This window comes from Numida meleagris, chromosome 5, assembly GCF_002078875.1.
Source record: "Numida meleagris isolate 19003 breed g44 Domestic line chromosome 5, NumMel1.0, whole genome shotgun sequence".
Taxonomy (NCBI): Eukaryota; Metazoa; Chordata; class Aves; order Galliformes; family Numididae; genus Numida; species Numida meleagris.
The window spans coordinates 21,617,720-21,641,474 of record NC_034413.1 but is presented as its reverse complement, the minus strand read 5'-3'; the positions used below and the strand labels follow the sequence as shown (position 1 = coordinate 21,641,474).

General features: G+C 36.5%; 1 protein-coding gene across 12 annotated transcripts in view; it reads right to left on the bottom strand.

Annotated features, from left to right (window-relative positions):
• The window catches only part of LRMDA (leucine rich melanocyte differentiation associated), a 656,329-nt gene that overhangs the window by 292,404 nt on the left and 340,170 nt on the right, over positions 1–23,755 (bottom strand). For all 12 annotated transcript variants that reach the window (XR_002438973.1, XR_002438974.1, XR_002438975.1 and 9 more), the window contains exon 3: positions 9,195–9,321. Coding sequence is in view for 9 of the 12 variants with exons in the window: in XM_021397517.1 (XP_021253192.1) it covers positions 9,195–9,321 (127 nt within the window). In the remaining 3 variants the exon portion in view is untranslated. The remainder of the gene's footprint in view (positions 1–9,194; positions 9,322–23,755) is intronic.

Below are 23,755 nucleotides of genomic sequence, written 5' to 3'. Positions count from 1 at the left end.
CACTTTCACACTCAGAATATAAATGCTTTTAGTGCCATGGCAACAGATTTGTAATAACTCAATTAGTACATGCAAATAAATGATTCTCTAAATGCATCTTAAAGAATTCAATATGTAGTTTATACATTAAGGTTTGAAGTCCCATAATGCAAAATATCTTTCATTAGGCCTTATATTTTGGTGTTAAGAGACATTTCAACTTAAGTGTGTTCCTCAGAACGTAAATGATGACACATCTTTGATATTGTAAAATATATTAAAACAAACAACCAAGCAGAGATTAATCTTTCAACCACTGTAATACTGAAAATCACTGCTTAGGTTTAAGTATAACAATATTCAACTATTTGTGCCTTATTTATTGAACAACTAGAGCAAATTTTTGTTGAAGTATAGTCTCAGAGAACCACATTACGCATTCTTGTTTGGTTCAATTTACATGCAAAAGTTGAAATTCTCAAAAAGAGGCCATATATAAGTGTGTGTATGTTCTTCAGTGTTTAAAACCTGACTGGCTTAGACAATAGTAGTAATTATTCAAAACTATTAAAGACACTTCATTGTTCTGTTTTTACCTACTCCTGCTGTTACAGACTACAACTATTATTTTAAATCCTCAGTTCACTTGTGTTTATTTATACTTGATTTATGTGTTTCTGTTATCTTTGTTATTTAGGCGATGGAATTTACTTTATTTATTCACCTCAATATCTTAAGGGCAACAGAAGCAATGCAGAATGAAAAGAGCAGTTTCATTGTTTAAAATGTTGTCTTCTTTTTGTTCTGAAATTTCATTTTATTTCCAAACATATAAGATCATGTTGACAATTGTTAATTTTAGCATATTAACAAACAGCATAGCTATACTTACAGCTAATGTCCTGTACCAAAAGGTCTGAGGAAATCATATTTAAATATTTTGCACGAGTTAGAAAAATTAGAGTTTGGAATTAGATATATGAATGGGCACTATATGGAATGCTATAGTCATCAAAGCATTAGCTAGACCCTAAGTAAAACTGAATCATGCAGCTTCATATAATAGAACCCTTCTTAGTTAGACATGATAAAGACTCCAACAAAATTCTCATCTTCATTTCTGGGCCTCTAGACCATACATAAACTTTTAAAACAAATTATTTTCATGGCTCTTTCGGGAAGTATGCAACTTTGTTGGGAAGATCATAGAATTATAGAATCATTTGACTGGAAGGTTGGATGACTTTTAGCAGACTGCTGCAATGAACAGGGATACCCACAGCTTGACCAGGTTGCTCAGGGCCCTGTCCAGCCTGACATCTCCAAGGACGGGACACACACCACTTCTCTGGGCCATCTATTCCAGTGTGTTACCACCTCTACTGTAAGAAATGTTTTCCTTTGTTTTCCTTCTAACCAGTTCTAAATCTCCTCATTTCCCTTTGTCCTGTCACAACAGACTCTGCTAAAGAGTCTGACCCCCTCTTTCTTATATCCCTCTTTCAGATACTGAAAGGCTCAGGTCTCCCCGGGGCCTTCTTCTCTCCAGGCTGCACAGCCCCAGCTCTCTCAGCCTGTCCTTGTAGGGGAAGTGTTTCATCCCTTGGATCATTTTTGTGGCCCTCCTCTGAACACGCTCCAACAGGTCCATGTTTCTCCTGTACTGAGGACTCCACATCTGGATGCAGTACTCCAGGTGAGGTCACACCAGCAGAGAGTAGAGGGGCAGGATCACCTCCCTTGCCCTGCTGGAATGTCACAAACTTTTTCCACACATGTTCAACTAAGAAGATTTTTTTAATTTTCGAGGACTATTAGAGGAGTGCTTGCATCTAGCACCCTCCCTCAGCCAGGAGGAACACTTAATTTCTTGCAGGACTGCTTAAATTGCACAAAGGTTTCATTAGATAAATAGGTTTTTATTACAAAAAGCAGTTATTTCCATTATGGCAGTCACACACAGGAGGTTAGCTGTTGCAAGGCATAGATCTTATCTGTCCATTCCCTATTTTTTAAAAAAGGCACCTTTTTTTTTTCTTTTATGAAGTGAAAATGTAGAATTTTCAGTTGCAATTCAGTAGAGGTTTTTCTGGGTTAGAATTTTTTCTCCTCAAAAAATTAGTGAATATTGATTAAGATGGAAGTCTTCAAACTCCCATTTGACCACATGGAGTTACAGGAAAATATAAAAATACTTTTTGATATGTAATGTATGATAACTTAGATTAACACCACAAATCCAAGTCCTACAGAAAGCAAAAGGGAGACACACCATACTCACTAAGTCTCTTGGGTAAATAGCAGGTGATAACCTGCATCTCAAATATGTAAATCTGCCCCAAAGGTGGAAATTGGCATCTAGATTCTAATATTTCACATCTAAATCACAATGATTTTTGATACAGAAACTCTCCCATAAAAATCCTCTAAAGCAAGCATGACCAAGTAACACACATCAACCTCTTACTATGTAGTTGTGTGTGAGGCCCTCCAGACATTTTGTTTTCATTTACTCATTTCCCTCTGTAGAATTAGATAGATATTTAGCACCCTGGCATTATTTTGATTTCAGCTGCAACAGGAGCAGAAACATGACAAAACCCAGGAATCAGATGTAATCACCTGAAACATAGAAGGTCACTAATTCACATAAAAGTTGAAGATTTGCAAACTTGGAACAGCACCAGAATCACAGAATAATAGGAACACTTGTCCACCAATCAACCTGTGGCTTGTGATAGTCAACTTTTAGTTGCCAGAATAAGCCATATCACAACTAATATAACTGCACTCAAGTGCATTAATTAGAAGTTCTGTTCTGTACGATTTCAACTCTTTTTCCATCCTCCTTAAAAAAAAGGTAACTGAAGGTAGAGAATATTTTTCCAAGGAGTCCCATGCACCTGCCATCACAGTTATTCTTCACAAAGCAGGTAGGTGCAAAAATAAATGAAACCCTGTTCAAATTCTCACGATTAAGTGTTTTTCAGAGATGAGACGTAGGTCATAGAGTACTTCTAGTGCACTGTTTAGTTAATTAGAATGTCATATATTTGTTTTAAAACAAAATAGTGGAAAGCCACCAAAACTGTAAAGTCTTTCCAAAACAATGCTAAGAAAATACAGAGGAAGAAAATCAAAAGCAAGTTGGAAATTTTATTTTCTTTTTCTTCTTCATGATTTACTCTTGCCATCTTGACACAACCAGAGCCAAAGAGCTGCAAAATTCTGCTGTGTAATTGCTAATATCAACCTCATCTCTATTCTCTCCAAAAACGAAAGCCACAATTAAATTCATGCACAGTGCAAGGGAAATTTTATTTATTAAAAGTTCAATGACAGAAACCCTGAACTCATTTGTCTGAAGGCAGTATCACTGATCACCAGATAAATACATAGCAGAGATGAAAATATTTATGCTGTAGTTTCTATTGTTTGAAAAATGTTTTAAATTGCCACTGTTAAGATAATTAAAATGTCTTAGTGTACCACCTCCATTCAGGTGTTATCATTACCAGTCTCTTAATGCCTTTCTTTCCAAAGAGCACTGACCAAAATAAAAATTTGTAAGATTTTTTTCTTTTTTTCTAAACCCAGCTGCCCTTTAGCTAACAAGTTAATTCTTAGCAATGGTACAACAACAGTCCCCTCCAAAAACACATCCTGGCCTCCATGAACAATTAACATAAGTCTACTGCTTCTATTTTAAATTTTCATCCTCATCAGAATATTATGACTTCTTGCACTATTTTCAGTTTTATATTAGGAAAATACTTAAAAGAACTGGTTCTCTCATATTCAGATCAACTTTGTAAAGCCTCCTAATTATTTTACATATATGCACATGCTTGTATATTTATAGTAGACTGTTCGCAGCAAATATACGCACAAGCACACACAATTTATTAGCTTATTTTCTGTTAAGAAAAACAAATGCTACAGTAGCACCAAAACATTATCAATAGCATTACTTAGAAAATATAGTGATATAGTTGGTCAAGTTATCCTGCTAAGCAATATAATAAAACTCTAGATGCAAATTTTGTGCAACCAAAAATGTCCTACAAATAAGCATGTTCTGAGCCGTCCACTTTCATTGACTGCTACCCAATGACTTAGGTTTTGAGGTTTTCCAGAAAGCAAAAAGAGCAAGCAAAATGCTCAAGGCAAATGATGAATCTCCCTTCTCTGGCTAAGAACTAACTTGGTTTGTAACTGTCTAGCTGTTTTAAGTATTCAGGAATGATGCTCAGTATCCCCCATAATCCAGACTATTTTCTCTCTTACTCTCCTATTTTTGGTTCCTAAAATTGCTTTTTCAGCAGTTATGACTTGCTGGTCAAACCTATGCAGAAACACAACCTGTGGTAACAGTTTCTAAGTTAAATTATTCTATATAACTGCATTAAAATGCTATTCTAACACAGACCTTTGCAAATAAACTAACCCACGTGCATTTCATATCTCACCACTCAGTTTTCTTTTTTTTCAATACAAGAAAGAAAACTGCAGTTTCTTTCTGTAAACTGAGTTAGGCACTAGGACAATAACCTTGTGGAGATAGATTATACCAGAAATACTTACTGGGACATCTTTTAGTTGAGGTACTCAATCCATGTCATGCTCAAATATTCAGAAACCTATCATCCCTACATCTGAAGCACAGTTAGTTCCTTTGTCATAAGTAATGCATATATCATTACTACCGTACTGCCTCAGCTCTGCATTTCCCACTTGTGAAATATTTTGGTTTTCCTTTCAGGCATGTCCAACCCATGGCCCAGCACAGCTCGCAGTGCAGCCGCCCCCTGCTCAGTGCCATCATGGTGCTCTTCCCGCCAAATGGCCCCACCCAGCCCCTCAGCTCTAACTGAACATCAGTGCACTATTAACCCCATCTGGGCTAACACCAGGGCATGGGGCATAGTGCTGAGCAAGCTCAAGTTATGGCAAATATGTTTATGGATTTTGATACATTAGCTAAACACAGTCCTGTGAACAGAGAAAAACATACAGTGTGCTTTCCACCGTGATACAGGAATTTGAGAATAGATTTCAAGATTGCCAAAAAACTCATCAATTTCTTGGTTTATTTGCAACTCCATTTTCAGTTGACATAAATATATTACTTGCAAATTTTCAAATTGAATGTATAGACTTGCAATGAAAAATGTGATTATGTCTCCTTACCAGACTTTTATAAGCTCTCTCTTACCAGAGAGAAATATCCCTCCCTTCACAGTCACGCCTCATTCATGTCATTGCTTTTTGGCAGTAGGTACATTTGTGAACAACTGTTTTCAAGGATGAAGTACGGGAAGAGTAAAATTTCATCAAAAATCTCTGAATAACTTCTTGAGAGCTCACTAAGAATTGCAGCGACTGCCATCAAACCAGACTGATGCATTAGTTTCACAAAAGCAAGATCACATATCCCCCTAGTTATATGATTTTGTTGCCCTCTATGTTTCAATTAAAAAAATTAAAATTAAAATAAGTTTTGTTACTTACATGCATTAACTAGGTCTGCTCTGAAAGTAATGCCTCCTATTTTATGATGTTGGCCTGTGATGTCAAAGGTGGATGTTGGAGTTATGGCAGAAGAGGCTGAACCTTCCCAACAATCTTCCATTACATTTTATTGCTGTGTGACAGATGGCAGCAGAGGAGCAGAATGGCATCTGACATGGAAGTGTGGATGAAGCGAAGGTGTGGAACAGAACTCCTCCATGCAGAAAAAATGGCATACATTGACATTAATTGATACTTGCTGACCATTTATGGAGTCCAAACAGTGAATGTGAGCACAGTCAAGTGGTGGTGGTGTGTTTCAGCGGTTGCGACAACAACAGTGGCTCACCTCTGCTGGTGCAGATTTTTATGAGCACAGCATGCAGGCTCTTGTTCATCACTGATGAAAATGCATAGTGTTGACTGTGTTGAAAAAGAGTGTTTTGCAGCTGAGAATGTGCTCATACTGGACAATTGTTCATTCTGGACTAAATAAAGAAATGGAGCTTATATCTGAGAGAATCACACATCCAGCTCATGTTAGTCGTGTCTATTTTGAAGTGAGAAAGTGAAAACCATTAAAATTTTCAGTTTATAATTACACAGATTAAAAAAAAAACCTATCGATTCTCCTTTGAATAATTTTAACAAATATTAAAAAGATTGAAACATTGAAGAAATTTACATGTCTATACCATAAAGTCCCATTTTAGAATGGCTACTGTCAGCATAGTGAACAGCCATGAAACCTCCCACTACAATAACACACACACAGAGGAATAAATCTATTATAAAGGTTTTTTGTCTAACTCTTAGTACCTAGTGAGCACATTTAAAAGATAGACTTCTCATTATAAGTATAGGCAATTGCAGTCACGAGTACACCTCCAACCCCAACTTCCTACCACAAATCCACCTTAATCTGTATTGCTTTCTGCCATCCATTGTGTCTGACAGAATAACTACGATATGTTTCCCAAAGTAAATGATATACACATGAAAAAGCATGTAATCTAAAACTGTACTACACAGATAACTACTCTTTATGTATTACTATGAAATTTCAGTTACATAGTCTGCCTTTTAAAGTATTTTTGAACAGACTACATGCTACACAAAATTTGAGGTACTACCTCAAATGGAAAACTTTTTTAAATAGTAATTTTTGAATTAGTTTCTTCCACTTAGAAGAGAAAAACTAGTAGTGGCCTAACTGTAGCGGAAATGCACAACCACCGTTGGAAGAAAAAAATGCAGATGACAGAATAGTCATAGTATTTATCTGATTTAGAGATAAGCTTTTGCATCTGTACAGGGCATCCAGATGTTACACATACAGTACCACGCATAAAGAAGGACTAGAAAGCTCGTATCAGAACAGGATCTGGTTCAAAATGAAGACATAATAAAAGGAGTGAAAGAGCAAACAAAGAATATAGTAATAATAAGCAAAACCCAGGAAAGCTCTCACTTGAGGTTTGAAGTTATCATGTTATAACACTTTTCACATGGATAAGTTTGGCAGGGGTTTTGTTGTTGTTGTTTATTTTCATGTTTCTTCTTCCACCTTTTTATGTCTCTCTTTCCATATGTATATATTTATGTATACATGGCAATATTATACCAATTGCAGTTTTTTTCAGAACAGCATTCTTCATACTGTCAGATACTAAACAATTTTTCATGTAATGTATTTCATTATTCTATAAAATGTAGATTTTTGTTTGAACATTTTAAAAATAATTCTGTAAATAAATGATTCATGAAAACAAGTGAACCAAGTTCATATGAGTTATTTTTCAAATATGTTATCCACACTGAAGAGGGGAATCTGGAAGGTCTCCATACTTCTGCAGACTGCTTTATCTTCCCTACAAGAGATCACTGCTCCCTAGGGCTCAAAACATTAATGAAGAACAGTGTTTATCTTCTCTTCTCTAGGCAGCTTGTAGACATTACCTGCTTTATAAGCACTTTTGCAACTCTTCTGTTAAATTATTGGCAGCATGCTACAAAATGTACAGACACAGTTTTTATAATCTGGGTAGCTCCATACTCCCAAATTTCCAATTCTATAGTTTTAAGATTGAATTTTAAAAATACCTGGATAGATCAAACCCTGCTTATCATTGTTTCACTGACACTGAGAGCTTACTGACTTGATTTTAAGTATGCTTGCGAAACCCAATAGAATCTCATCAAAGACTACTACTAACAGGATTTTTTTCCCCCTGGTTTCATTCACCAAATTCTTATTTAATATGCCTGCCCTCCTTTTGGTAATTGCAAAGTTCTTCCTTGACATTTCCTATCCCAAACACATGCATAAACACATGCACATTTGGGGATCTTAGAGCCAAATTCACACTTCCTGCTTTGTAGATGGAAATGCGCTGCATCAGACATCCATAGCATCATCAAAAATGTTATTATACATTCTTCTCCAAAGGATGACCGACTCAGATTTTACTGTAGTAGCAAATAATAATACCAAACAGTTATTCAAAGTGAACCAACAGAGTCCTGGTATTAACCAGAAATCTATCAGATACCTAGTACAGTTATGACTCTCATGGTTCAAGAGACACTTGACAAATTTCCAGGGCCGCTGAGTATATAAATTGTTCTAGTGATTTTTATTTATTTATAAAGTAAAAAATAAGTGCAGAAATCATAGAACCTGTAGTTATTACTTCTCTCCTCAGTAAGAGGATTTTGCTTTAGCAGGAGGTAGATTGCTCTCTGTTTACACTGTCTGCATTTAAAGCCTGCAGTTGAGTAGCCTTGTCCTCACTCTGCAATTAGAAGGAGAATGCTTTCACAGCCTGTGCTTTGTAGGCCTCAGTTGGCCTTTTGGCTAAAATTTGACTGCCCTTCACTTTCGTTAAATCATAAATTACACATCTTCAAATCTCCAGAAGGGTCAAAGTATGGGAAATTATTTAATCAAATCCATGTCCAGTCCTTGTAGATAATTAGCTTTTACAGACCATTACATATAAGTCTACAGATTGGGGTCTCTGAATCAGCAGAGTATTTAGGCAAATGCTGAAATATTTATGGTGAATAAACTTAAGTAGGCACTAACTTCAGACGTATGGAGAAGTGCCTGATTAGTTATGAATGGACTTAACCATACATCTAAATATTTAAATATATGATTTGAGAAGCACTTTATATGAATCTATACAGAGCTGGAACACCAAGAATACAGTGACTAAATTTAACGGCTGCTATTGCACAGCAGTTACCAAATTGTGCCTAATATCAACTTCATTAATGTAGAAAGTATTGCTTTTTTTTTTTTTTTTTTTTTTTTAAACTTCTAAGAGCTATTGAGGTATAAAAACTTAATAACATTTCACTGCACTCTCTATTCCACTAGAGGTCAGCCTGCAACAGAACCCCAAGCAAACACAGGAACTGCAGCACACTGGTAGCACTGACATATTTTCTTTCTCTATTTTATCTATTAAAAAAGATTTCTTCAGAGCCATAACTTAGATCTCTCACTAAAATGGAGCAACAGGAAGATATAATGGTGCATTTCATTTATGAATGACCTATAATAAATTACTATGAAGTATTCCAGGTGCCAAGCGAGAGAATGCTTTGTCTGCACATGAACTATATTTCACATACTTTAATTTGGCTGACACATAAAACCCATTTGACATTTTTCAGGTATTTTTTTGAAAGGATATTTGGTTCTTGTTGAGTGTTAAGGTGTGGAGGTGGGGTAACCTGGGTAGCAGAAGGTCATTTCCGAGTAGATTGTTGTCCAAGATCAGCTCTTCCAAGTAACTGAATGTTTTCAGTCCTTCCAGTGACCTGCAAACGACAAAGGCAACAGGAAAAATGATACTCCACTAAATCAGGGAGGCCATTATGAGCTGAAATAAATATTTTAACCTTCCCTTTCAGGAGTGGGAATAGTTTTGGTTTGGGCCTGTCAGAAGAGTGAATGACAAGCATTAGTGGCAAAGGGAGTGCTGGCACTGCAACACATCCTTCACATGCTGGCAGGATGAAGGATGGGGGTCACTTAGTGAGTAGCCAGGATCCAAAACAAAAGGCTTCAGATATGGGGCCTGCAGGATGAATTTGTCAATGTCTTGTGCCTTCAGGCACCCAGCCTCTCCTGACCCTAACCTCCATTCCCAAGATAAATAACTCTGTCACAGTTCACCTTCATTCCCTGGACACAAATTTAAGTTGTCATCCATCATTTCTGCCAAGAAATATCATACCCCGCTAACAATAATAAATACAACTTCAAGTATCATTTCTTAGCAGTTATCCTACATGCAATAATAGGAAATGGAAAAGGGATTCTTTTTTATTAACCACTTAATTTGCTTCTCCTTGAGTCTCTACAAACAATATAAAATGTTCTCTACAAAATAGAATGCAGAATTACTCCAGACAGAAAAGGCATTTACTTCCTTCTTGGAACTTTCTGTTCCACTACCAAGCCACGGGTCAGACTGCAGAAAGCAGCTTTAAAAAGGAGCATTTCACGACATGGAAGTGCAGATGATGGATTGTAAATAAACAGGATTCTGGAGGTATTCATTCCCCTGATAGTAAAGTAAAGGGGAAAAAAAAAAAAAAGAACGCTTAGGTACCTTGTTAAAGCATCTATTCCAAACTCAATTCTTAATGCTTGAACATTCCAGCAAGAAAAAAACCCACACATTAATCAAGTAAGAGGCATGGTATACAGAGCATAGGCAGACACATTCACAGCTCATTCACCTACCAGACACCTAAAGATATGCAGAGATTGCATGACTTGACAGCTGATCTACTATGCCTACCAGTGGGAAGATCATCACTGTATCTTTTGGCTGTTTTATAACATGTGATGAATAAGGGAATAAGGTCGATACTATTTATTCACTTTCCAATGACGTTTATACCAAAGGGATTTCCCCACTCTCCCCCAGTTTTTGGCAAAGATCAAAATACAGCTAAGGTCCCTGTTAAAGAGTTCTCAGACACTATGACTGGAGGAAAACACAAATACTATATGGGTTCCTAATTAGACAATTTAGCATTCATCTGTCCAATAATAAAAATACTATTTTTGTAGATGCAACATACTGACCACACTTAGACAGTCTGTTAGTTCTTTTGTTTGTTTGTTTGTTTTCTGGAAAATCAAGTTTGTGACCTTTGAACTATTATACACTAAATTGTAAACATTTCAATGTCATTTAGCACAACACAGAAACAGTATATTTCAATCCAAGAACTCGAGAGTACTTCAGACCTAGTTGACTTGGCATTCTGGAAGGGAGTTGCAACTATTATTAATGCTATTTTGATGCTGGACAGCCAAACCTGAAGAAAATTCGCTAAGCCTATGCCCTATGGCATATCTGTATGACATATGGAGACTACAGTTTCTGAAGCTGCAGGAACAAAAGCCTCCACATTTTTGCACTTGCCCTTAAATAGCTCTTTTGGAAAAACTCAATTCAGCCTGCATAATCTGTCCATAGCTGAGAGCTGCTGGATTGAGCAGCTATTTCAGTGAAGGGGTCGTAACAGACTGTTTTGCCAAAGTCAAGATCAGAAGAGAGATCAGCTAACATTTCAGACAGTGCTTTCCCCCAAGTACCTTTAAAAGGCAAAATAATCTAGAGGAAGCAGCTGTGAGTTTATCAAGCTGTTATGAGTTTTTCATTTAAGTTTATTTGACAAACCTAGTTTAGTAAATTCCCCTTAAATAATCTTTATTATATAAATAGTGGATTATTTCCAAACCTCACATTTTAGTGTAAGACTTTGACTTGCCAAAGGAGTTCAGAGAAGGCCACCTCCTTGTCAACACCACAGAGCCTTACAGGATGTTAATAGGTCCTTTGTGAAAAAACATTGTTTGGGCTCTGGTCAATGTCAGCATCAAAATACACATTGTTCCTGAGTTATGTTATGCAAATATAATACTCTTATCAGGAGAATCGGCAAACGTTTGGCAACGGGCAAGGAGAAGAAAGCGCACATCCAAAACTGCTGCAGGGAAGGCATAAAACAAAATGACAAACCATGAAGTGGGACAAAAGGCCTTGAAACACTAGAGGGAGTTGCCTATTGAAACAGCCTTTCTTTCACAAGCCTAGGCTTAATACCAGGGTACTAGTTTCATCGACAGGCAGAGAAAATTGTGTGCAAATCTCCTTACACCTGTCTAGTTTTGGTAATTTTTGCCATGTAATGTTATTAGCTGCTCAGTTAAAAAGGAGCTGTGTTACACAGGGGGCTGCTTATTAATTGTTGTTTTCATGTCATCAGAGTAGTGTGCACTTGGTGATTTAATCAACTAAATTCAGAGCCCAGGGAGATGGGAGGGGCTGACACAGTACAGAGAGAAGGTGTAAATATTAACATAAATTTACATCCACATTTTAGACCAGTATTCATAAATTCTGATTTTCGCACCTTCAACAGATTTTAAAGAATTTAAATCCAAGCAACAACACCTATCATCATAACATATAAGGAAATATTGCCCAGCAGTTGTACTCTTGTCATCCAAAATCCATCTGAGATTTTAAAAAAAGTTGTAAGTACAACCCATGCAATAAGTTTTAGGTGAGTTGCTGAAATTTCCACCATAACTTCTACGTGCCTCAATTTCCCATCTGCAGATGGAGGATAACACCGCCTATGTAAGAAAGGATTGCAACTGTGACTTAGTATATGGAAAGCATTTTGAGAAGCTGAGGTAGAAGTCAGCAGAAAATACCAGCATTTATCTTTAGAATAAGATAATTATATTGATGTACTATAACTATCACCTTATGAGTCCATTTCAAAATAAGACAGGACTGCATACCCATCCACACGGCATAGTAAGAAGCACACAAACACTGCAAATGAAAAGTATAAAAAAACCGAGAAATCCCCAAGAAAGAGATCTAGCCTAAAATTAAATCTGGCCTGCTTTCTTATAGTTCACAACAGAAAAAATGTCTCCACTTCTTGGCTTATTAAAATAAGCACATGACCCTACCACCACACCAGAAGCAGCACTGAAGGGCAGTGGCAAGTAGTTTTCCCTAGCTTCAGAAAGCTAATCAGCATCACCAAGGTGTACCGGAGGTTGCTTTTCCCTGCTGCAGTGACAGAATAACTGCCCATTATCTCACCTACTGGTACCATCTCAGTTACTTCATCACAGGGCTCACACTGCTCCCAGAGGAGTGCAAGTGCTGCCAAGAGATTTCCATTGCAATTTCCAAAGTCACATCAAACCGACAAAACATCACAACGTATTCAGCTCCACCTCATTCAAACAGAAAAAACTTTAAGTTTCCACTGTAATTAACCCTATCCTCGTTAAGATAATTATGATCAAGCTCCCTGTCACAGCTAATATCGCAGCATCATTGCCTATGGCTCATGCTCTGCCCTCATTAGCTTACAAAGCCGCTGCGCTAAATAGGAAAGTGACTCCCTCCGCAAAACGACTTAAGATGTTCTGCAAGCAGACAGTAAATAATCCTTTAGAATACAAAGGTCTCAGAAATGTCATTTTATCCAAGTCCTTCAGCTAATCAGCCTGATTTCTTCCAGTTTTTTTTTTCCATAATTCATTCATGATTTGTTACAAAGTTTTAATCACAAAGGAATATCATGGCAGAGATTTTTCCCTCTATGTGTATGCATGGCAATTGTCAGCTACACTACTTCATACAGTCCCCCTGGCCTGATGGGAATCTGGTTACAATGAAACTAAAGAGCAGCTCTTCATTTTGCTAACATTTGACAATGAATACATGAGAATTCATAAATGAAAAAAAGCAGATCCACCTCAAGTGATGGACAAACCTTGGTACTATGCTGTTTTTCCTGTCCTAAAGAACTCCTGTTCAGAAAGAAGTACATTCTAAAAAGGTGTTTCTCACACTCTACACCACTCCACTGCTAATAAGACAGCTGACTTCTTTCTAATGACTTTTTCCTCCTGTTTAACAGGAAAAGTGAGAGCAGTTAACAGTATGTAAATGAGAGAGTTTTGCTTTTGCCTTTAAATTGATTTGTACTCTGTTGACAAGAGATAGCCATTACCAGAACTTAAAAACAGAGCTGCTATATTACAAGAGCTTTTTAACATGTCTTTTTTCTTGCCTTTTATGTTTTAACTGATTACAGGAGAGCAGCATAAACATGAAAACCCTAGTACTAGATAATTTCAGCATTTTAAGAATATAAATGTAATTTCTATTTCTATTGCACCTGCCAGCCAAAGAGAACAAAGTCTGTTGGTTTGTTTTGTTTTAATGAGTTGGGGTTTTCGTTTGTTTGGGGTTTGTTTGTTTTTAACATTAATGAATTACTCTTCATAAATCTGCTCAGCTTAAAACTCTATTTGTAGTGAAGTATAGTGAGAGTTTAAGTGACTAACAAAAGGTGAACTCTAGCAATTTTCTAAGAGACAAATAATGAAGTCCAGAGCTCTCCTGACTTCTGGTCCTTTGACTTAACCCCACCAAAACAAAGAACAATAAATAAATGATATATATATATATACATATATATATATATATCAGACAGGCACACATAAAAGTTTAGAGTTTGTATAATTCCTTGGGAATGCAAAACATAATTTCAGTTTTACTTGTTTTGATTTCTGTTCAAATTTAAATTCTGTTTAGTCTGAATCATAGCATAAAAATAAGGGGGGGGGGGGGGGGAACAACAATAAATATCCAATTCCATTATGATGATGGAAGGGGTTTGGTGAATCTCCCATGCAAATTAACTTGGACTGAGGTCTCTGTCTCAACTCTCTACTCTCAAATCTCTTTTGCAGGTTCTGTTCTAAACATCTTCTCACATGCAAGTACAGAAAACTAAATAAGCCATTTTAAAGAAAACAGAGCAGCTAGATAATACATCCAAACAGAAAACAGAAACGATGATGTAACAGACGGTTCTTACATGATTTCCAGACCAAAAGGGGAAGGAGATTTAAAAAAAAAAACAAAAAAACAAAAACACAGAGGAAGTGAAGAACCCCAAAACTCCAGCATTAAAGTACCAAAGATTGATTTCATCAGGCTAGTTTTCTGGTTTCAGAAAGCAAACATTTTTTTCTCTTGTACATATCAGCTCGTCATCAGGAGAATGTTTCGAAATATCAGTACCTGCATTCTGGCCACTATTTCTAGCATGAGCCAAGACCAAGTTTAGACTATATAAATCACAGAAAAAGCTTCCCAATGTTATCAAAACATGAAATATTTAGTTTTGTCTAATATCAGAGGGAAAGTTAGCATTTCACAGGACATTTAGAAGTAGCATTCTGCATCGCTTCCAGTCAATCAATTTCCAGCATTCTGACAAAAGAAGATCTCCATAAGAAAAGATTATTCACCAGATCTACAATTAGTCTCTGAGTCTTTTCATATTAAAGGTCATATTCAACTCTCAAATGTACAATGAAATGAATATCCATCCCTCATTCTTCCCCTTTCTTTATATGCTGATACCATGAAACCATCTGAGATATCTTATTAGAAAAAAGATAGACATGAAAACATCTTGAAGAACAATTAAAGAAAAGCTATGTAAGCACATATAAATGACAGGTATTTATGTAAATCCAGAATCTTCAACTGCTTTTATCATCTTGCTTCAAGTCTTATGCACCAAAATTCATTGCTTAAAATAACAATAAAAAAAAAACACAAAATACTCAACTCCCACAAGCTACGACCCATCCCCAAACCTCAAAGAAAGCACAAACAAAAGAGTCAATAAATAGATGAACAAAAAGAAATAATCTGACTTTCTGAATTCTAAATATTAAGAGTTCACAATTTACATTTTCAAACACTTTCTTACCAATTCTAAAACAGAAATGTAGAATTTAGTTTTTTAAAAAGAGAAGAAATTTTGCTATTAAGCAGCATGGAATTACCTGAAAAATACTGATGCACATTAATCTTACACATCTGTAGATATCTAATTATTTGCAACCCCTTGGAACCAGAAACAACAATGAGCATTTCCAGAAGGTGATGCAGGCCTTCAGGTGAGGCTCAGTGAACTACATACACTGAACATTTGATGAACATTGCCTATTTGCCTAAAGTCTTGGAATGAAATTAGAAAAATTTACAATATTAAGGTAAAATAAGCCACCACAGCTGTGTCCCATAAGGCTGCATTTTATAACCTGGTGAAATAAGCTACAAATCCTAATTACAGTTTTCAGTAGCTGTCAAAACCACGAGTCAACCATTCAGATCTTTAACATTAACACCATTCTCTCCCACCAAGACTTTGGTTAAAAAATAGATATACGTATATAATTTTTCTGGTCTAAGCAACCTAAGTTATTAGGGTGAAGTTCAATTTCTCTGCTAATTAAAGTCTCAGATTTCACTGTGTATTTAATACAGCTCTACTCAAGAATACCTGAAAGATAGTGTTCAAGCTATATCTTTTATGCTAGGCTTCTTTTTGCTCAACTGTTTTATATTACACCTTTAGGATTAAACACACTGAGATTTTATACGATATTACTGCTACAATTTTGTGTAAATTTAAATAAAATGACAATCAATGTAAAAATATAGCTTGTGGCAAGACAGTTTTCACATAAGCTATATAAAATATTTCAAAATAATACAAAATTGATCAAAAAATGAGCTCTTAGTCATCTAATGATCAAGCAAGTATCAAGTAACAAAATACAGTTTGCAAAACACAACTGAAAATTACCCAGCATAGAGCTAGTGACTGCATGCATTCATATTTTATTGAAGGGCATTCTGGATGGAAACCCCTGCAGTTCAATATGTGTCCCTTCAGCAATGTTAGAATCATAGAATGGTTTGGGTTGGAAGGGACCTTTAAGATAATCTAGTTCCAACCCCTCTGCTACAGGCAGAGACACCTCCCTCTAGATCAGGTTGCTCAAAGCCCCACCCAGCCTGGCCTTCAATGCTTCCAGGGAGGGGGCATTCACAACCTCACTGAGTGAGTCTTTTAAGTAGGGACTTAAACATACGGGTATACAACAGGCACACTCTGCTAAAATTTCCTGAAAGTATTAATGATGAATAACAAGGTTAGAAAAGCTGGAGGAAAAGCTTTGGATGTGAACACATCTCCTGCGTCATCTTTTTCCCCAATCTTAACATGGAATTCAGTCATAATATTAAAAAAAAGGCTTCAAAACTCATTTAAAAAAAAAAAAAAAGCACTTCCATTGCCTGAACTCAGAAGAATTCAAACAAGCATTAATGATTAGAAACAGCAAAAGAACAAATAGGGATTTACAAAATATAAACTTACCTGCTAAAGAAATAAAAATATATCCCTAAAAATATATACATTTTTAAACCTCTTCTCAACTCCATATGTTAAGTTGAGAATCCTATAAAAACAGTGTTATCATGGAAATATGAGCAAATTCAAGTGCAAAGTCAGTACCGTAACGAAAGCTATACTGTATCTTGGATCAATCTGTCACTCTGCAATTCAGAGAGTAACTTGACCGCTCCCCTTTTTGCACAGAGAGGGGGAGTAACAAGCCTGTAGAGTGAGTAGAGGAAAGCCCATTTCAACTACTTGTGTTTAGTGAGAAGGGGGGAAAGAAAAGTAATTTTTCTCCCATCTTCCACAACAACCAAGGCTGAGGATTGACAAGCAAATTGACGCACTGCTCAGAGGGCAAAAGATAAATGTTTGATGAATTGGCCATTGCTGGAGGAGTGATGGGCTTCATATGTGCATAATGGACTAGCTGCCGTTCAATTCAGATTGCCTGCCAAGATAAGAAACCATAATGAATGGACCAAGCACAGCCTGTGCCATAAGAAAGTATAATCTGACTAGTTTTAATAAACTTAATAAAAAAGATGAAGAAGAGGGAGGCAAGGGGACTGGCCTTTGTGACCAGCTCTAAGAGGTGAGAACAACTAATAGACTGCTTTAGCATGATAGCAGAGAATTGTTAATGGACATAAAACGGAACCTCTTGATGTTAAAAAATATCTTTACAACAACTGAAAACCATAGAGATCTACATATGCACGTACCCCAGACACTGTAGCAGTTCTTATGTAGCATATAACTGCCATTTATTTTTTCTTCTCTTCTACTACCTGCCTGGTCTCCTTTACTTCCTTTATCCCTTCTGCACAATGTCTTATTCTGTAACCAGATGGACACAATAAAACAATAATTTTACCAACATCTCCCCAGAATCAAAATAACTTTTCTAATGGTAACCCAGTAGAATTCAGGCCCAGTTTCTCACAGATTCTGGCTTTACGACTACACTACTCGTGTTCACTCCCTGTGGAGAAACATCTTTTACCATGAAGAAGTGTTCACAGTGTTATTTCATTTGCTTTTACAAGCTAAGTTTCTATCAAATACAAGAAATTGCCAGTATGGCTACAGCAAAACAAACAAGCGAAATACAACCCTTTCTAGCACAGACAAGACTAAGTTGCCACACTGGTGCTTTTGGTCCAGTATTTGCTAGGTTGGAGATGAGATTCCAGCTGATACTGTTCCCCTCTGTACCCACAACCTGACCTTTTGTGTCACCAACCAGCACTACAAAAAGAAATAAAGAGCTTTAAAACAAAACAAAACTGAACTAAAAAGTCAACAACAACATTCTACAGTGATATTTTACTCTATATGAGAACACCTATGGATATACCATAGTCTGGTAATCACCATCATTTTCATGGAGAGTAGCATTTACACACAGGGCCATTTTTTGCTTTTCCTTTCTCATTATTTACCCACATGAACAGCAGTGGCTCACTTTATGAAGCTTAACAGACATTTATACTCAAATCTGTGACTGAACATGCTGAAGGAGTCAACAAGAGAAAAACCAGTCCTGACTTCTGAAGCCGCAGGATTATGCCAACGATCTATTTCTTAGTTAAAGATGTAAAGAGCAAGAATACACCCTTTTGTGTGCATGTAACACACAGTACATGGCGAGACAGAACTGTTTTTAAATAGGAAAGGGAAAAAAAAAATAAGAAAAAAAGGGGGGGAATTGCAGAAAGATCCTCTTGACTAAGAGCAGCTAGAAAACCCCTTATACAGGATAAACTGTCATTGTTATGCATGTTTGTTAGGTTTGCCTGTTTTTATTATTTTCCTTTGACGATGAAAAATAAATAAGGTAACGCAAAATTCTCTACTTTTTTTTTAAGTATTCAGATAACCCCCCTCATCAATGTCACTTATGTAGCCTGTGTCATAATTTAAACAGAAATTACTACGTGCAAGATGGATGTCTAGTTTTCAATATAAATTTTATCCAGCTGCAAAAGGAAAGTAACTCATTATCAAGCAGCTCAGTAAGGCTCCCACTACTGAAGAAAATAAAGTTTTATGACAAGAGGATCTCTCCTCCCTCTCCCTGTGAGTGAGAAAGTGAGTGCAAGAACAAGACAGAAAGGGAAGGCTCAGGAGTGCTGGGTGAATTATAGACTGCCTCTCAAGATTCACAGCTCTTCGTGGTAGGAGGTTAATATTCTCACATGTCATTAGGTCTGCTGGCTCTACTGATGGCTCATTGAATCAGGCAGCAAATTATTTCCTCATGCTGCAGAGGACACCACACTTCAAAGGGAAGAAGCCAGGGTCAAGACGGCTCTCCAGTTCGATTAATGAGTTGGGATCAGCAAAGGTTGCCTGTAGGTAAGAATGTGACTGAAGCTTTTGACAAAGCTGACTTTTTGAACAGGACTTGACCGAGGCCCCTCCCCTCCCCACCAAATTTTATTTCCAACATTTGCCTCTAACTGACCTGCTCAGGCCTGTTGCGATAGTTTTGACCTCCTCAGTCTTTGTTACCAGACACAGGAGCTGTCTGCCTACATCTGATGTGTGTCTCCCTAAAGGCCACACCAGCTTATCCAGGATCATCAGAACACTTTAGGGCTGCACAGCAAGGGAGAAGGAGGAAAAGAACACTAAAAATATTCCAGCTCTCTATTAACAAATATTTCTAAATGTTAACTGCAGATAAGAACAAAAACATTGTTAAAAGAAAATATACGTTCCAGCTTACATGGATTTGCTGACCAGGAATACTCCCAGGTATCCTTAGGTTGATATGTCTGAAATATTTTCATGCATATTTAAAGTACTGAAGTGAGATTCATCCATAGCTTTTTTTTTTTTTTTAAACAATCCAACCATACGCTTTCTTGAACAAAAATGAGTAATTAAATCAGCACCTAAAAGCACTACCGGTAAGCTTCCTAAAATCACATCAGTGATAACTACAAAAGCATTTTATCAATTACACCAACAAAATTGTTCATACAAGGTTCTGAATTTGTTAAATAATTTAAAAATATGCTCAAGTATACTTCACCACCTTATGCTTCCAGAGTAGAGATCCAGGTTGTCCTTCAATGTTTATTTGAATCACAAAACAACCTTTAATATTCTCTTTCTAGATGCTCCATTCATCAGCATTCTTACTGCACAAAAAATATTTAAATGCCCTGTTCACAGCATATTTTACAAGTTTATGGTAAATTAGCAGTCCAAAAAATGTCCAAGACTGGCAAAAAGGATCACTGTTCACCATTTGAGGTTTAGGCTGTATGTTAGAACAGGTGTTTGCACTGGAGAACTATGCTTCTGTTTTTGAAATTAGAACACTTCTGTTTTAAAATGTATTGAGAAAACAAACAACAGTTCTTACAGACCTTAAAATAAAAAGCTGTGAGACTAGTACCTCAAAAAGACCAAATCACTTAGGCACCTAATAACAATTTAGGTAATTTAACTTCCAGTATAGAGTTAAAAATCTTTTAGTGATCTCCAAGTGTAATGCAAATTTTCATCTTTAATCTTCTATGTTTCTTTTTGCATTCAAAGCATTATTTGTAACAGATTTCCTTATTGTAACTAGCACTTAAGCCCCAAAAGGTAATAAACAGATTATTAGATCCATAAAACTTAGGATAAAAGCATAGAATATATGTGCATGACTGAACCAAATAAGAGCACCTAGAATCCTTTCAAAGAGACTACCTAACTGTTAAACCACACATCTTCCATACAGATGTGCATTATTCTAAAGTGCAAGTATTCACAACCTAGAGACAGCTTTTTCTTTTTCCTGATGTCTGTTCAATGTACGCTGTTCCGGTGTTGCAAGCTTCCACTTGCAAAGCCATAAGAAGGGAAACACATCTTCATGGGCTTGTTTAAACAAAATAACTTTGTTACGGGTATGACATCTGTGTTAACATTATATCCTGTTTCATCTCTTTCTAGAAAGCTAGCAGCATACCAAAGATCATTTGTGAAATACATGTATATGTCTTATATTAGCAGGAAGGTATAAATCCCATTCAAATGAACAAGACTAGCTGGGTTGGGATGAATCTAGTCATTTTGACATTCTTGGAAAGAAAGAGAAAATAGTTGTTCTCAGGGCAAGGAGGTGCTGCTCACTAGATGCAAAACAGAGATAGAATCGACAGCAGTTTCCAAGTATGGTTACCAAAGGTTCTAGTTTAAACTCCAAGGATTTCAAGGTTCTAAATCAGAACCGAGAGCAGGACTGAGGCAATGCATTGCTGAAACACCTGGACCTGAAGCAGTGCCTTCTGGATACCATTTCAGGAATCTGAGAAAAGACTGACTGGGCAATTGGAAAGGTGCTAAGTATATCCTAAGATTGAGTTTTGTATTTATCCTTGTTTCCTCTCCTAACACTAAAACCTTGTGCTTAAGTCTTACCAATATGTTTGTTTTCCTCTCAGGCATATCTGGTGTTTGAGAGAAGGTAGTACAATTTAACAGGGTACAGTGTTACTAGAGACGTAGTGAATCTAAATAAAGACAATAAGAACAAGGAGTACTGTATCTAACTCAAGATGAATTAGAAGGCCCAGCTGCAAGGAGTACTGTTTTATACCAACTTGGATACAGTCCATCTGGGGAACTGTCGAGGCAATTATGGAGTTTGGGAAGGAACTTGTAAACTCATAAATCACTCTTGCAAAGAGCAGAAAGCAAGGAAACACCCTGTGACTTTTGGGAATCATTACCACACACTGGACTCAATCAAACTGCGTTGTATGATTACTGCTCAGGACTCTCTACAACTTTTTGTGCAACTGGGCCCTATGGTAATCCTGCAAAAATTTATATAAAAGTTCAAACTCAGAGATAATCATGTGCTTCTGTCATTGTCTGATCTTAATTTTTTTGTAATAGTTTAATATAAACTGTTCATTAATTCTCTCTAGTCAAATTGTTGGAATTTTTTGGTTTAGCACTTCAATTAAACATCAACTGTAATGTGCACTAAAACTGTTTACACAAGTAAGTGTTTACATCAGTAAACAGTAAAAGCACAGTCAAAACAAAGAATGTTCTTAGTTTATTTTTAACATTCATTTTATTTTTTTATTATTTTTCCATTGTGCATACTATGCAATATAGTGAGTAATACTAACACATTACCTCAGGAATGGAAGAGTAAACTATTTAATAGTTAAATGCATTTGGTCAAAACACTGCACTAGAATTCAGCCTCTGAAAAGACGAAGATTGTCACTCTCTGAAATGTGAGCAAATAACATTTCTTAGAAATGTACATGGTGGACAATCAACAATTCTTTCAAGCCATAGGTCATAAAAAAATGGGAACATGAACATTACAAAAAAAATTATGGATTTCATCCTTTTGTCAATGTATTGGCATTGCATTGCCACACAGCAAGTATATTTAAAATGAAACTGATCAAAACACTGGCAGGGAAAGGCAGCAGGTAACAGTCAAAGAGAACAGACTAAAGAATCTAAGCTGTTTTTGTACATATATATTTGTGTTTCTCCTTCCCAAATCACTAAGACTGCATAAAATCTGAATGGGAAAGTATAGTCCAGCAAAAATCCCACCTTTAAAAGGCACATAACTGGATATGTGATAGAGGATGACAGGTGATTAGCAAAACACAGATATTATAACCACACTGTGTTGTCACAGTTGCCTGTACTTATTCAAGCATGCTTCACACCAGAGAGCAATATAAAAAGTCCCACAATCACAGAGCATGGAGACCACCCTAAAGTCTCTTGAAGCAGCTGAAGAACCTGTAGCACTTTGCTTTGGTCTTTCTGAGCAGCTTCACAAGGACAGTCATCATGGTGGGTGATGACAAGCCCAGAGTTAGTTGTTACCTTTCCATTCCAATGAAGAGACACAACATACTTTAAAAGACAAGCAAAAGGAAGACAAAACTGAAATTTGAAATCTACTTTCTTTCATGTTTTAATGTCATGCCAACACATATAGAGACAACTAAGAGAGCAGAAGAGTACATTCTAAGTAATGTTATTTAAAAATCAACAGCAGTTTCTATCATGTTAGAACAAAGATGAAGACTATAAGAAACAGAGACCAAAGACTGAATTGCAAGCAGAATAGGCTAATGGCTGAGTATGAGCTACTATATATATTATCAAGCAATTATATAATTCCTATACACATTTAAGTTAACATATTTTGAATATAAAACAACATAAAGCTCAATAAAGTCTATAGATAAAAGCAGTTTATTTCAAGCTTTAGTTGCTGAGTAAGTGTCAAGTAAAAAAAATTAAATGTGACACAGAAGAGAGCCCTGGTTTTTTATGTTGCCACTGTCTTCAGATTTTCAGTCCTACTGCCTATAAAAATGAATGCACAAGTGACTGCAACTTACTGTACTCAAATCCTCAGAGGGTGAGTAATAGTACAAATCAAATAAATAAATGAACAAACAACCTCTACTTTTTCACAGCATATAGACAGCACCACTCTGCATGAGTTGAATCGTAAACCTGATGCTACTTCGAAATGCATACCCCTTTCCCTCAAAGGAACAGTTGGGCCTTGCCTCGTGGAAGCAGTGGATATTCCTGAATTTATCCATTTGAAGTCTACACTGTAGTCATCAGCATATCTTCAGACTAAGCCATATGCTCACTCTTTGCCCATAGAGGAATGCAATGACAATTAGATTTCTGAGGTGCACATAATTTGCTGGAGCCACAGAAATAAAGGCACAATTTACCTCGCACATGCTAATGCAAACACAGCCAGAGTGTTTTGAAGGAAAACAGAGAAATGCAGCATCAGAGCACACATGCGTATGAACTTGTCCCTACTGACGCAACTGGGCAGTTTGTTTAAAAAACAAACAAAAAAAAACCCCGCAAAATAAATAAAAGCAGCAAGTCTCAGTCCTCACAT